This window comes from Helianthus annuus, chromosome 12 (genome assembly GCF_002127325.2).
Source record: "Helianthus annuus cultivar XRQ/B chromosome 12, HanXRQr2.0-SUNRISE, whole genome shotgun sequence".
Lineage (NCBI taxonomy): Eukaryota > Viridiplantae > Streptophyta > Magnoliopsida > Asterales > Asteraceae > Helianthus > Helianthus annuus.
Genome location: NC_035444.2, coordinates 75,636,817 through 75,651,766, shown reverse-complemented (window position 1 = coordinate 75,651,766; position 14,950 = coordinate 75,636,817). Strand labels below are relative to the sequence as shown.

Genomic DNA, 14,950 nt, shown 5'->3' with positions numbered 1-14,950 from the left:
ACTTTGAAATCGCACAGGAGAAGCAACAAATCTATCAATTCTTCTTGTTCACTATCGGACATGACTGGCCTACTCCAATCCCATGAAAGGTTTACCAAATTTAGCTCCCACGAAACACGATCAGCCACATAACAAGATTTATCCTTCTCAAGAGCAAATAAGAGAGGGAAACAAATATACAAAGGCTGAACACCAATCCAATGATCAAGCCAAAATGCTGCCTTCGAACCGCAACCCACTTTACACCAAATAGAAACTGGGAGATCTATACCAACCTGATTAAGATGGCCGCAAATTCCGACGATGTGCTTCCAAGGCCCGGCCAGTGAAACCTTTGCTGGAACCGGAGCCCAAGATCTGTTATTATGGTGGACCGCCCATATAACCCTTCTCCATAATCCATCTTTGTCCGTCTTAAATCTCCACCACCATTTCGATAGCATAGCTAAGTTAGCATCGCGAAGTGACCCAAATCCTAGGCCGCCATACTCTATAGGAGCTATTACCTTTTCCCAAGCCATCTAGCTCATGTGGGAATTCACATCCGAGCCCCCCCAAAAGAAGATCCTCCTCAACCTTTCTAAAATCTCCAAAACTTTTGCGGGTGCTTTATATAATGAGAAAAACTAATTCGGTAACGAGTTCAAAACCGACTTTATCAACGTAATTCGACCACCGAAAGAAAGATGCTTAGCTTTCCAAAGCGACAACCGATTCCTGAATACATCTATAACCGGTTTCCAGTTTCGAATAAGATTCATATTCGCTCCTACCACCAATCCCAAATGCTTAAAAGGAAAAGAACCATTTTTACACACTAGGATATTCGCCATTTGTTGTACCTCTACATCATCCACCCCGACCCCATACACGGAGCACTTAGAAAGATTCACTTTTAAACCAGAAACCAAATAAAAACATCTCAAAATTCTTCGTAAATTAAGAGCATTCTCAGCCGACCAATCTCCAAGAAAGACGACGTCATCGGCATAAATGAGATGGGACAGAACCGGACCATTCATGGTACATCGCAAGCCTTTAAAAATACCATCCGACACTGCCTTTTTCATATACCAGTGAGCGCCTCTATAGCAATAACGAACAAAAAGGGGGACAACGGGTCTCCTTGACGCAATCCACGAGTATACTCAAACTCCATAGTTGGAGAACCATTTACTAGTACCGAAGCCCGAGATGATTCTAGAGTCGCCATAATCCAACCCCTCCAATGCTCCGGGAAATTCATTTGGGCCAGAACCGAATCAAGATACTTCCAATTAAGAGAATCGTAAGCTTTATTAATGTCCACCTTAAAGATCATGCCAGCCTTTTTTGCCTTCTTCATCCAAGCTATAACTTCATTAAGAAATAGTGGGCCATCAGAAATGTTTCTTCCGGACAAGAAAGCAGACTGCTCTACCGACACTAATTTTCCAACCACCTTTTTGAGCCGGTTCACCAAGACTTTAGAGATAGCTTTATTTACAACTCCAATAAGACTAATAGGACGGAAATTAGCCGGAGAAGTAGGATCATTGATTTTAGGAATTAATGCAATGAAGGAAGACGAGCAACATCTATTAATAGACCCATTAATGTAGAATTCCTGAAAAATCTTAAGGAAGTCGCCTTGAAAGAGATCCCAATTCTTTTTAATAAACTTGAAGTTAAATCCATCCGGGCCCGGGGCCCTATCCCCCACACAACCCCAAATAGCTTCCTTAATTTCCGCAAGTGAGAAAGGTTCCACAAGAATATTAGCTTCAGCATCCGACATGGGAACCAAATTCTGACACATTATGGCAGGTCTAGAGTTCATCGGCTCCACGAACAAATTTGCAAAATAATCAAAGAATGATTCTTTTACCACCACCGGATTCGAACACCAAGCACCGTCTATCATAAGGCCATTAATACGTCTATCATAAGGTCTAGAGTTCATCGGCTCCACGAACAAATTTGCAAAATAATCAAAGAATATTGATTAAGCCATATGTGCAATTGGGCTTTTGCCACGATGGACATATTTTATATTAATAAAAAGTTGTATCAATTAAATGAGAGAGATATCTATTAGTTTTATGGGCATGTCGGTTATGGCCTGGTGATGTAACTGATCCGCAAGTTTGGGAAATTTTGAAAAGTTTTCTAGAAACCGATTATGGGAGATATGAACGAGCCTATTAATCTCAAAGAATTCATACGGCATTATGATATTCTTAAAAAATCACAATCCTATTCTTCTTAAGAATTGAGTTTAATCTCTTCGAACTTTTAAGTATACCAATCTAGGGATGGCAATGGGTCGGGTTTGGGACGGGTTTAGGTAATCCCAAACCCAAACCCGGTTAGATAAGTTTGTCCCAAACCCGTCCCAAAACCCGTCGGGTTTCTAGCAGGTAAATACCCGTCGGGTATCGGGTATACCCGCGGGTTTCGGGTAAACCGTTAATTTAAAAAGATTACTTGTTGGGTATTCTCATCTCAGAACCCATTAGGTATCTATCGGGTAACTACTAACCGCTTACATTTTGTATTGTCATTATAAAAATATATATCAAATAACTACAATGTATACGGAATAGAATACCTATATGTGTAAAAAATGGATGTATCATATATATACATACTAGGTTATAACCCCGTGTATTACACGGGTTGAACAAAACATTATCTTTTTAAAAGCCTTCTTTATTGCACGGTTTATATATTAAATAATAAAATAAGTTATATCTATAAGAACCATATGTATTGTACGGGTTGAATAAATGTAATATTATATACCAAATAATAAAAAAATTATATCTTTAAAACCGTTGTATTACAAGGGTTGAATAAATGTAACATTGTTTACCAAATAATAAAAAAAGGTTATATTTTTAAAACCCACGTGTATTACATGGGTTGAATAAATATGATTTTATATACCAAATAATAAAAAAATATTTAAAAAAACTAACGGATTTTTTATATTTAAAGTAGGATAAGACTGAATATTAATCTGAATTAACGGATTTTTTTATATTTAAAGTAGAATTAGATTGAATATTAATCTTTATTTATTTAGTTAATATAAGATTGAAAAATCATATGATTGAATAGGTGGGAGGTTGTATTATGATAAATCGGTTAACCGTACTGAATGATAAAGATAATAGTGATTGTTGAACAAATTAATTAATCGAATTTAACAAAACATTTGTGATGTTAGGCGGATTTTTTTTAATTATTTGAAAGTTAATATCAACTTTGGAATTCGTATGAATTTTTATTAGATTTGATTAAATATTATTGATAATAAAAACTTATATTAGATTATATTTTAGATTTGATTAATTTTAGATTTGATTAAATATATACGATTTAATATTGAATAAACCAATTCCACGACACTTATAGATTTGTATTTAATCTAATACACTTATAGACTCAATACACGGGGTTATATTATTTAAACTTTAAAGTAACTATTTTATTATTAGAATAAAATCTAATCTAATACAAATTATTATTATTAATAATATTTAATCAAATCTAATAAGAATTATTATTATTTTTAGTATTATTAATAATTTTAATCAATTAAATGAGAGAATGACAAGTGTCCCAAAACAGGTTTCTTTTATTATATAGTATAGATTTAATAATATAAAAGAAATTATATCGGGTATACAATCGGGTAAACGGGTATTGTGTATCGGGTAATTGGGTCGGGTAAACGGGATATCCCTAAATCCCAAACCCGTCCCAAACCCGCGAAAAAAATAAAAACTGTTCCCAAACCCGATTAACCGACCCCAAACCCGTCCTAAATGTGTTGGGTTTCGGGTTTATCCAACGGGTTCGGGTTTGATTGCCATCCCTATACCAATCAAATAGTTCGTTCTGATAGTTTTCATATAACTCTCAATTCAATCCAAGCAATTTTATTTATGGTCTCATCAATTCAACCACACTCCTCTACCTCTCGTATGCAATCGTTCAATGACAATTGCGGCCAGAAAAAGAAACCATGATCATACGACAAGTCGTCAACCACTACAATAACTAATGTATTTATGGAAATTCTGATAAACTCCCCGACATCCACAGATATGGATCTCACAACCTCAGGAGATGAAGAGCAATAAATGACGCAACAAGAACACATGGGCGGACCTAGCCTTTGGACAGGATGGGCGGTCGCACCCCTTGAAAAAAAAATTAGTGTATATTTTATGCAAAAAACCCGACCGCACCCCTTGAAAATATGACTGAATACCTCATTCGTACCTCAGCAAATAATTTCTGGGTCCGTCATTGCAACAACAAAACTCCATCTCAAACCTTTTGCACCATTTCCCGATGAGCTGCTATTGTTGCCACTCCCCCTATTTACACAACACAAAAAATAAAGAAAAAAATCAACTTTCAAATTTGTTAACAACCCAGAGTAAATTTTTATACATTACATGTTAAAAAGTCGTATTTTTTTACCGTTAAAATTTTTTGGGTTTACGTACCACTGCCGCACTGCGTCATCGCTTAAACGTTACATTCATGTGACTTGGCCCTTAAGAGATGTAATTTGACTTGAAAAGTCAACGAAATACAAAATTAATGAGAATACGATGAATGACATTATTGACATTAACCTGGACTAATGGATGTTACGAACCAAATCGTTAACCAATTGATCCAAAGAAAAAAGATAGAAGTTAGAGAGAATTGATAGACTTTTGAAAGAGATTCAATTTATCATTTTTCATTCATATCTTCATAGAAAGTACAGACTCAACTTAAATAAGAAAATGATAATGAAAGGAAAACAACCCACTATTCTACTAACCCATAACTTCCTAAAATAATGCATAAAACTAGGACCATAATTTGACTCAACAAAAATAAATAACATAACTAGTAAAATATTAATTATGCATATGACTAACTAGAGCACGTAACAATGGACTCTTGGGTAAGCTCAGTATAGTATAGATGGTGTTATTTCCATAATCGAAAGAAAAAAAAGGGTACATGCACTAATCGACCTTTATCTCAATTGCTGAGTGTTAGCCTTATGTCCAAGGCTTGATGAAAAACTACTATCGAACCGGAGTCTCATTGGAAGCAGCTCTTTATTCCTATGGGGCAGAGGTAACCCTACCTTAGCTTTGCTATGGGTGGGATTTACTAAGTATGATGATGTGTTATTTCCATAACCGCCAAATGCACATCTTGATAAGATACAACTAGAATCTGAAGTGGTGTTTCCCAAATCAAAAGAGCTGCCTACACTACACAATGAAGTATGTAAGAGAGTTTGAGGATTGCGAGTAGGGCAACAAAGAGAGAGAGAGTGTGTTTGTATGGGTGCTATTACCATGTTTTAGTAGATAACCTCATAGATATTTATATCTATTGTTTTATATGTGGTACAAAAGATGGCTATTTGACAAATAATTATTGAACCGAGCCACGGCAATCTTGAGCTCGACTTGGCTCAGTTTTAAAAAAAGTTTGGTTTGGGTTAGAACTTAGAAAAAAAAGGGTATGACGTGAATTGAACCGAATAATGATGAAAGGTTAGATTTACAAGACTAATTTTTAAAACTTGGGCCATAATATTTTAGAAGTTAGGGTTAAATAGTTTGGCTTGAGCTCGGCTCGTTTACAAAACTAGCTACTTTTGAACCAACTTTTTGCTAGCTTTTTACAAGAGAGTCACTTGCTCTTATTTCCTGCGCATTATAAGGGGTGTTTGGCTTGGTCTAAGCAAAGAAAGAAAAAAGGCAGCGACTTGTTCTTGAGTTTATACATCTATTGGGGTCTTCGACACCATACCTATCAAGTAGGATAGGTTGTTCAAAAAGAAATAGAACCGAGAGCCGAAGCTTGTCCTGGTTTAGTTCTTGAGTCGATTTTGGCACACTCCTGCACTTATTTTCATTATGAATCTAACTCATCTATTTTACCGTATGTATTCATGAGGTTTAACATAAAAGTGAAATATAACATATGGTTAGACATGCACCAAATGCCGGTCTAATACACAAAACTCAAAATGACCAAACACTAAACATCAACCAATATCTTATTACTTCTCTCCCTCTCATATACAACCGTTCAATGACAATTGCGGCAAGAAAAAGAAACCATGATCATACGACGAGTCGTCAACCACTACAACAACTAATGTATTTATGGAAACTGTGTTAAACTCCCTGGCATTTACAGATATGGATCTCACAACCTCAGAAGATGAAGAAGACCAATAAATGATGCAGCAAGAACAAAACTCCATCTCAAACCTTTTGCACCATTTCCGGACGGGCTGCTATTGTTGCCGCTCCCCCCTATTTACACAACACAAAAAATAAAGAAAAAAAAATCAACTTTCAAATATGTTAACAACCCAATATAAACTTCTATACTATACATTTTAAAAAAGTTGTATTTTTTATTTTTTTTTTACCCTTAAACTTTTATACGTTTGCATACCACAGCGCCGTCGCTTAAAGGTTACTTTCATGTGCTTGGGCTTAAGATATGTACTTTGACTTAAAAAAGTCAACTAAGACACAAAATTTAGCGAAAATATGATGAATGTAATTACCTGGACAAGTGGACTCTTGGGTAAGCTCGGTATAGATGGTATTATTTCCATAACCGCCATACGCACATCTTGATAAGCTACAAGGAGAATCTGAAGTGGTATTTCCCAAATCAAAAGAGGTGCCTGCACATTGCATAGAAGGACAAGTTCCTCCATTTCGCTTTTGAATCCCTGCTGGCTCGCAGTTCAATCTGAAAACAAAAACCGACTATAAGAATTTGAAAACAGTTTAGACTGAAAATGAAAATTTTACGTCTAGGTAAGGAAGTTGACTTACATCCAATTGTTGGCAGCACTGCATTCACATCGGACACAATTGTTTGCAGTAAAAATGTAAGTATTGTTTGGAACGAGCAAAGGGTAGTCCATAGAGTCATTTCTCAATGATGTTTTACAAACTGTTGAACAAAAGCAACAGGGTCGTTAGAGTTGACCGGGTCAAAGTCAACTAACACTAGAGTTGTTATTGTAGATTGGGAAATTAAGTTCTCAAAACATAGCGGTATGCAGGTCAAAGTCAAATAACATGTGTGACCCGCCAACAGTTTCTTGTTCAATATTTCTAAATGTTCTAAACAACTAAATAGGATAACAAAAAACATTACTATAAATAAGAGAAATGCTAACCATAGCCGACATGGGATAATGTTGTGTATCTATAATTATTATTTTTTTTTCTAATAAGACTCAAGGACCCATAGACTATATCACAAGACTTTTTCTAAGAAGCCCTGCGAACTAGGTAGAAGAAGTCACAAAGTCTTAATATACAACAATTGAAGGCAGTTTTTATGGAAAGAATTGTCTTCATGCATTAAAGTTTGTGGACCTTGCCATTATCTACTAGTCTCCTAATAAATGCCCTTCACTAAAGACTTTGTGTTCAGCAAAAAAAAAAAATCCTTTGGATTCGGACGGTTGGGTCAACGAACCCCTTGACCCCTTATTACGGCCGTTACGCCGATGAAGATAAGTACACAAACCAAATATATACATAAGCTAAAAACTTGTCAAATACAGTCAAAGTTTGTAGTTAACACTAAGAAAATGGGATTTAGTAATACAAAACTAAGACTCATTAGCAATATGACTAATGGCACTCCTAACTTTCACTTTTGTTGCCAAGAACAATCCTCATCTAACAAAGAAATAACTTTGTCTGCCTCTGATGAACAATTGACGGATTTTTTAATATCCGAATCAGAATGTTGTAAATTTTTACATAATGACAAAAATGAAAGTTACGGGCAAAGACGGTTACTTCTTTGTTAAAGTGGGATTACCCTTGACAATAAAAATTAAAGTTAGAAACTACCAAAATGAATTATTATCTAGCAATGGATCATAGTTTGATCATATGAATCCAATTTGCGTTGTATAAATATAATCATAAACCTAGAATCTAAAACATCTATATTTTACTACTAAATATCTGTATTGTGGTGTTTGACAATCACTCAAATAATAAAATAATAATCTTCAATACTAATAAAAAAATCTTGAACATCTATATTAATTGGTTAGAAGACTAAACAATTCAAACCTAGGTGGTTCCCTAGTTAACTATTTTGCCAATATTATATACTAACTTAATATATAAAAAAATATTACATGACAAAGAACATGAAACTGTTCGAACAGAAAAAAGAATTCATATGAATTAAAACATATAAAATAACTACTTAAAACATGCCATAGAATATGAAGTCGTCGCTATACAAACACTACTGACACGCTATTCAAACACCATTAGCATGTCAATGACAGTATAGTCATACGAGATTACGAGTCGTATGATAGGGTGAAAAATGGTCAATAAAGGTTGTATTATGATACAGCCAATAATGGTCATATTAGTTGTGTCATACATCCTGATTTATATTTTGAGTAACAAAGAAATGACTAATATAACCACTACAAACTCATACTCGTATGGCCTTTATTCGCCCAATCATAAGATCAGTATTGATCAATGTTTTAAAATCCGGTTTTTATACCGTACCGGATTTAGCTCAGAAATGGTTTAACCGGACGTATCGGGTGGTTCAAAAGGGTGGTTTAACCAGTACAATCGGCTGGTTTGAACCGATTTTTAAAACATTGTATTGATATTAGAGATGGGCACATTAACGAGGAAAGTGTTTGTTTACCGGCACACAACATGAGTCAGCTTCCAAAATATTATTCAACTTTGACGATCATAACTAATTACTTTTTAATCACTACCCCTACAATTCAATAATTGGCTCCCTTTCCAATACTCTTTTAAGTTAGTATACTTTCAAAAACATTCCATGTAATATATATTATTGGAGAGTAAATTACGATTTTGACTTCTGTGGTTACATCATTTTATCATTTTAATCTAAATTTTTTTGTTATCTGAGCCCCCAACGTCTTTTTTTCTAATCCTTTTGGCCCCTAACACTAACCTCATCCATTAAATGTTACGGGCTAAAACGGTTAGAAAAAAGACGTTAGGGGCCAAAAGGATTAGAAAAAAAGACGTTGAGAACTCAGATGTTAAAAAAAAAAAAATTGAGCTAAAAGGGTAAAATTGATATAACCATAGGGATTAAAATCGTAATTTACTCATTATTAAAACATGTAACAAAAATGTAAAGTTTAAAAATTACCTTTAAGAGGAACATCAATAATCGTATCCGCTTTCAAATCCGCAGCACTACCCATCCCATTCAAATCCAACAACGTACTCTCCGTCGTATTAAACTCCATCGCAATCCCACCCACCGAATTCCCGGCAGCCACCAAGTACCCATAATGCATCACCGCCTCACCATCCACATCATCACAGCTACACGGCAGCGGGATCCACAACTCCTGCCCCACCAAAATCGTATCTGCATCCGATATATTATTCACCTTCTGAATCTGCGGGTAACTAACCAGCGACGAGAACACTTCAGCGGCAATATGGTACAGCCCGTCGTCGGGGACCACGGTGTAGATGGGGCGGTGGTTGGAGATTCCGGTGCCGTTGCGGCATAGGCAGGGAAAGGGGATTTTGAGGGTTTGTGTGGCGTTGTATACCGTGTCTTTTGATGTGGTGATTGGGAGGTTGTTGGCGGCGAGAAGGGAGCGGAGGTTTCTGATTTGGAAGAGGGTGGTGATGGCGGAGAGAGTGGTGGTGTTGGGAAGTTTGTAGTCGATGAGGGAGTTGCAGGTGGTGGAGGTGGGGTTTGTGCAGCGGAAACCCGGGTCTTGTGCGGTTGATTGAGGGGAGAAAATGGAGGAGAGGATGATTAAGGTGGGGAAGATGAGTGGAAACTTCATGGTTTTGTGTGTGTGTGTTGAGGTTTGGATGTGTATTAATGGCGGATGAGTGGGAATGAGGAAGATGAGAAGGTTGACTTGGTGAGAAGACTTTTAGAGTGGGACCACCCATATGTGTGACCAATGATATTTTGCATTATTGCAGTGAAGTTGTGGAATGTTTGCAATTCTTTTGAGAGATACAGGTTTGATTCTCATTTGGTGCAGAGTGAGGCATTGGTGAACAATGATAGAAGACACAGGGAAACCTAAGTTGAATCCTTGAGCCAAACGGGTTTTACTGGTAATTTCACCGTCGTGCCTACGGGCGGGTGAGTTACTGGGTTTTCCCCGGAATTGTTGGTGGACTCGGGATACTCCGTTTGTCCAGTAGGTGCTTCGAGAGTGCTCGAGATTGATTCTGTTGGCCGTTTAAAAAAAAAGGTTTTTTTTTTAAAGAAAAGAATGACTAGAAATAGTAACGTAAAAGAATTGGTTATTTGATAATCCATGTCCTATAGATTAACAAAGTCCAAGTCAAGTCATGGTCAATGATGGTTTTTAGTTATTGTTTGTAATAATTTACTAGATATTTACTACAATGTGAATGGATTACTACAATTGATTATGTTAACACCGGTTCTTTTAGACCATAAACGAACTATAACGTCATAGAAATTTGTGTAAGGAAAAATATCGGTTTTGATTTCTGCCTCCCAAATCTCTATTTGTAAATTCGCAAACACAATATCAGCATTTAGAGATTCAAAGTATCAGTTTCTATTTAGGGCAAACAGTAATTGAGTAAGTCGCAATACATAGAGATTACTATCCAACCTGAATTATCCTTGCGACACATTAATTACCCCTAATCCCAAATCGAGAATGTCATTGAGCAGAACTAGTGTGTGATATTACAGTTAACAAGAATGACAACAACGGTCTAAATTATACACGAAATGCATATTGCTTGGAGTTAAAATTTGGTCTTTTTTATTCTAAAATTAGTTTTTCAGCTAGTCCTTACTATATATATATATATATATATATATATATATATATATATAGAGTGGGGATCCTACGGAAAGTGTGTTTTTCCTAAAAAGTGTAAAAAGTCATAAAACACAATAATTTCAGGCATAAAAACACCTAAAACTCACAAATAATAGAATGAATATTACTAAAACACCATATTCAAACTCTAATAGTCCATAAAAACTTCAAACACACCATTGTAGAACTATGAATATAAAACACACAATGCTAAATAACATAAAACACAATAATATTTGTCATTCCACAATCAGAGTCTTAACATCTAAAACACAACACAAAACCCACATACATGATGTTTTAGTAATCTTCATCATATTATTGTGGGTTTTTGGTGTGTTTTATGGTTGACATTATGGTGTTTTATGACTTTTTACACTTTTTAGGAAATTTGGACTTTCTGGCCAACTCCTATCCTATATATATATATATATATATATATATATATATATATTATATATATATATATAGTTTTTGTTTAGTTCATTTGGGCCTAATACAACAATACACATTTACTGTATAAAAGGTTTTTGTTGGTGCATATTTGTGACAACAGCTTAAATTTGGTCTTTGGATATCTTGTAATTAGTTAAACGATAAACAGTTAGCGGGTTTAGCTTTGTAATAGTGAATTAAGAGTGATTGGGCCAAACCAAACCCACATATGGGGGAGGGTTTGCGAAATGGGCCTTGCCCAAGACCTAGCCCATATGCAAAGCTTTGTCCTATATAAATAAAGCTTAGCATTAGGGTTTAGGTTAATCTTCGAATCTTCTAATCACTCTTGGAGAGAATTCGTGAAAGAGAAAGGCTTGGACGAATTTGGTGATCTTGATTGATTGTAATCATTACGAAGATAATCAATAAAGATCGGGTTTAAAGGATTTCTTGTTCTACTCGTTTTCTGTAAAATCTGATCAAGAGGATTCCGCACTCTAGGTTAGATCGACGATTCTGTTACGATCCGCACGGTTACGGGGACCTACAATTGGTATCAGAGCATTCGGCTCTTGTTTTGCTCGGTTCAGAATCGTTTTCTGCAGAAGATCGGCGTTTTTGGACGTGTTTGGAGGCTGTTCTTGAGTTCTGCTGCTAATTTCGGATAAAATTCAAGCATTTCGGACCATTACTGATCAAAAGGCTTGGATTTCGGACCAAAATCAGTCATTTTGGATTATCAGCATCAATTTCGGACCAGAAATCAACCAATTTCGGACCATTTCAGATCTTCTGATTGCATTTTGGATTTTCAGACCTGTATTTCGGATCATCAGGCTTGCATTTCGGATTAAAAAGTTGCATTTCGGACTAGTTTGGCTTGATTTCGGATCAGAAGGTGTTGATTTCGGATTATAGTGAAGGATTTCGGATTATTAAGGGTTCATTTCGGATTAAAGAGTGTGATTTCGGATCAGACTGTTACATTTCAGACAAAAAGCTGTTCATTTCGGATAATCATAACCATTTCGGACTATTCCGGATAGTCTTCAACATTTCGGACCATTTCGGAACTTTTCTAATCATTTCGGAAGGGGTGGAATTTTTAGTGGCTTGCGTAAGAAAAATTTTACTGTTTTGCGTTTAGAGAACTATCCGTAACTCATCACAGGAAACCGTTTGCACCTTTGGGATCCTTGGATTTTTAAGACAAAAAAAAAAAAAAAAACCCTCTGAAAAATCCCGAAAAAGGTTTTCGACATTATATATCATTGGAATCGTAATCTCGAGACGAATCTAACGGTATAATTTGGTAAAAACAGATTTCGGACAAAACTTGTACGGTTTTACCAGTCTGATTACGTTAAAATGTCGAACATGACAAAATTGAACGAACTCCTAAGGATGGAGCATGAGGTTGGCACTACCAACAAACCACCAAAGATGATGAAGGTGGAGAACTACTTGACATGGAAGGATATGTTTCAATCCTTCATTGAATATCAGGACACTCGCATGTGGATCTGTATTGTTGACGGGTACACAAACCCTACACATGACTTTGAAGGCAGACCTCGTGTTACAGCCTATGTGAACATGCAAGAGAATGATAAGAAGATGTATGAGGCTGAAAAGAGAGCCTTGGCTGCTATCAAGATGTCCCTACCTAATAGCATCAAACATACCTTTAAGAAGTACACTACTTCAAAGGAAATGTGGGATGCACTAGAGAAGAGATATGAGGGAAATCCTGATGTCAAAAAGAACAAAGTTGATCTACTGAAGAAGCAGTTTGCTGTGTTCAAGTATATGAAGAATGAGTCACTTGAGGACATCATCACTCGATATTATCATCTGATGTCGGTATTGGATAATTATGATGTAGATTGCTATACTGACATAGAGAAAAATGACAAGCTGCTTGATGCTCTACCTGCTAAATGGGATATCTATACTCTCATGATCAAGGGAGAAGCAGATTATGACACAAAGGAGCTAGAAGAAGTTGTTGGAAAGCTAAGAGCTTATGAGCTCAGTATGAAGAAGAAGGACACTGGATATGATCAGGTTCAAGATCCAGGGATCTACAATGGGCTTACATCTTCTTCATCTCATGAGGCGTCTAGCGACTCTGCTACTGCATTTCTTTCATGTGACAATGAGCAGGTTACAGTGAATGAGGATGGTGATGTGTGTTTTGTAGCTGCTTCAGGAGGATCAACAGGAGCCAAGAGAACATCAGCTTCTAAGCAAAGTAGTAGTGTAAAGTCAATGCCTATGAGTGTGAAGTCTGCTGAAGAACATCTTGCTCTACTTGCTTCGTTTGTTGCTTCGTATGAGAACTACATTCAGGGGAAGATATCTGATCCTGCTACTTTAGATGAAGATTATGATCAGATTGACCCTGATGATCTAGAAGAGATGGATTTACAATGACAGATGGCCATGATTTCAAGACGTGTGAAGAGGTTCATGAATAGAACTGGAAGGAAATTTGTGGGAAAGAGTGTTGGCTTTTACAAGACCAAAGTGAGGTGCTTTAACTGTCAAAGTTATGGTCATTTCACTAGGGAATGTCAAAAACAAAAGCATGAGACTTCGAGTCAGAGTTCAAACAATAGAAATGCATCAAACAACTCTAACTCAAGGGCGTTGATCTCTACTACAAGAGAAGGTTAATACGACTGGAGTGTTCACTTGGAAAATGATGAGAATGTCACTCAGGCATTTATGGCAGAAATTGTGCCAGTTGATGATGCTGAAGCTAAAGTAGATGATGCTAAAGCTGAGAAGCAAAGTGAAGCTGAGGAAGATAAGGCTGATCGCACAACAGATGCTGAAAAAGAAAAGCCAAAGTCTGAGCGTGAAAGAGAAGCTGAGGAGAAAGATGAAATCATCAAAAGAATGGAAGCTCAACTTGCTGCTCTCATGACCAACTCAGACAAATCGACAGGAGAGGTAAGTAACTCTGCTACTTCTGTTTGTTTAAAGTGTCGTGAATTACAGGGTGAAGTTGACAGGTTGTCAACTCAAAAGAAAAGTCTAGTGAGCGAAATGTCTAACGTAAAAAAGTCAAATTTCTTTGCTAAAAGAAATGAGTCATCATATTTGAAAAAGATAAAAGGCTATGAAGCTGAAATTGAAGTTTTAACCTGCAAATTAAATGAAAAACTTCAAGTTATAGACTTAGCTCATGACATGATGGCTGAGAAAACAAAAGAGATTTCTGAAAAATGCAAAGAGTTGTCAGATGCACAACTCAAAATTGTTGAACTTGAAAAGAAGTTAGGTCAATTCAGGGATTCTACTTTTGTCATGAAACACATGATGGGTGGGTTAAAGAAGAGCAATGACAAGACCAGTGTGGGATACCAGGGCTTTAATGAAGTTCCACCTCCTCTTAGTCATGACTATTCTTTCTTACCTGATGAAGATGAGTTCACAGACTTTCTGTCAACATCACCAAGTAGTTTCATATCCAGTCAAGGTGATGTATTTACAGATAATGATGCTAAGAAGGAAAATAACAGCAAACCTGTTTTGAAAAAGATAAACACACCTCCTAAAAACAAAAATCAAACTTCTGTTAAAAAG

General features: G+C 36.2%; 1 protein-coding gene across 1 annotated transcript; it reads right to left on the bottom strand.

Moving 5' to 3' along the window:
• Nucleotides 1-5,968: 5,968 nt before the first annotated feature.
• LOC110926434 (lysM domain-containing GPI-anchored protein 2) lies at nucleotides 5,969-10,012 on the bottom strand. The gene is made up of 4 exons (XM_022170199.2): nucleotides 9,229-10,012; nucleotides 6,870-6,990; nucleotides 6,593-6,783; nucleotides 5,969-6,332 (listed from the first exon to the last, which is right to left on the bottom strand). Exons 1-4 carry the CDS (start codon nucleotides 9,884-9,886, stop codon nucleotides 6,223-6,225), a joined length of 1,080 nt encoding a protein of 359 aa, XP_022025891.1. The 5' UTR covers nucleotides 9,887-10,012; the 3' UTR covers nucleotides 5,969-6,222.
• Nucleotides 10,013-14,950: the final 4,938 nt, after the last annotated feature.

Coding starts and splice junctions, on each gene's coding strand:
- LOC110926434 (XM_022170199.2), bottom strand. CDS start 9,886: ATGAAGTTTCCACTCATCTTCCCCACCTTAATCATCCTCTCCTCCATT. Junction 6,991..9,228: donor TATTGATGTTCCTCTTAAAG/GTAATTTTTAAA, acceptor TTTGTTCAACAG/TTTGTAAAACATCATTGAGA. Junction 6,333..6,592: donor CCAAGAGTCCACTTGTCCAG/GTAATTACATTC, acceptor TTGTGTAAATAG/GGGGGAGCGGCAACAATAGC.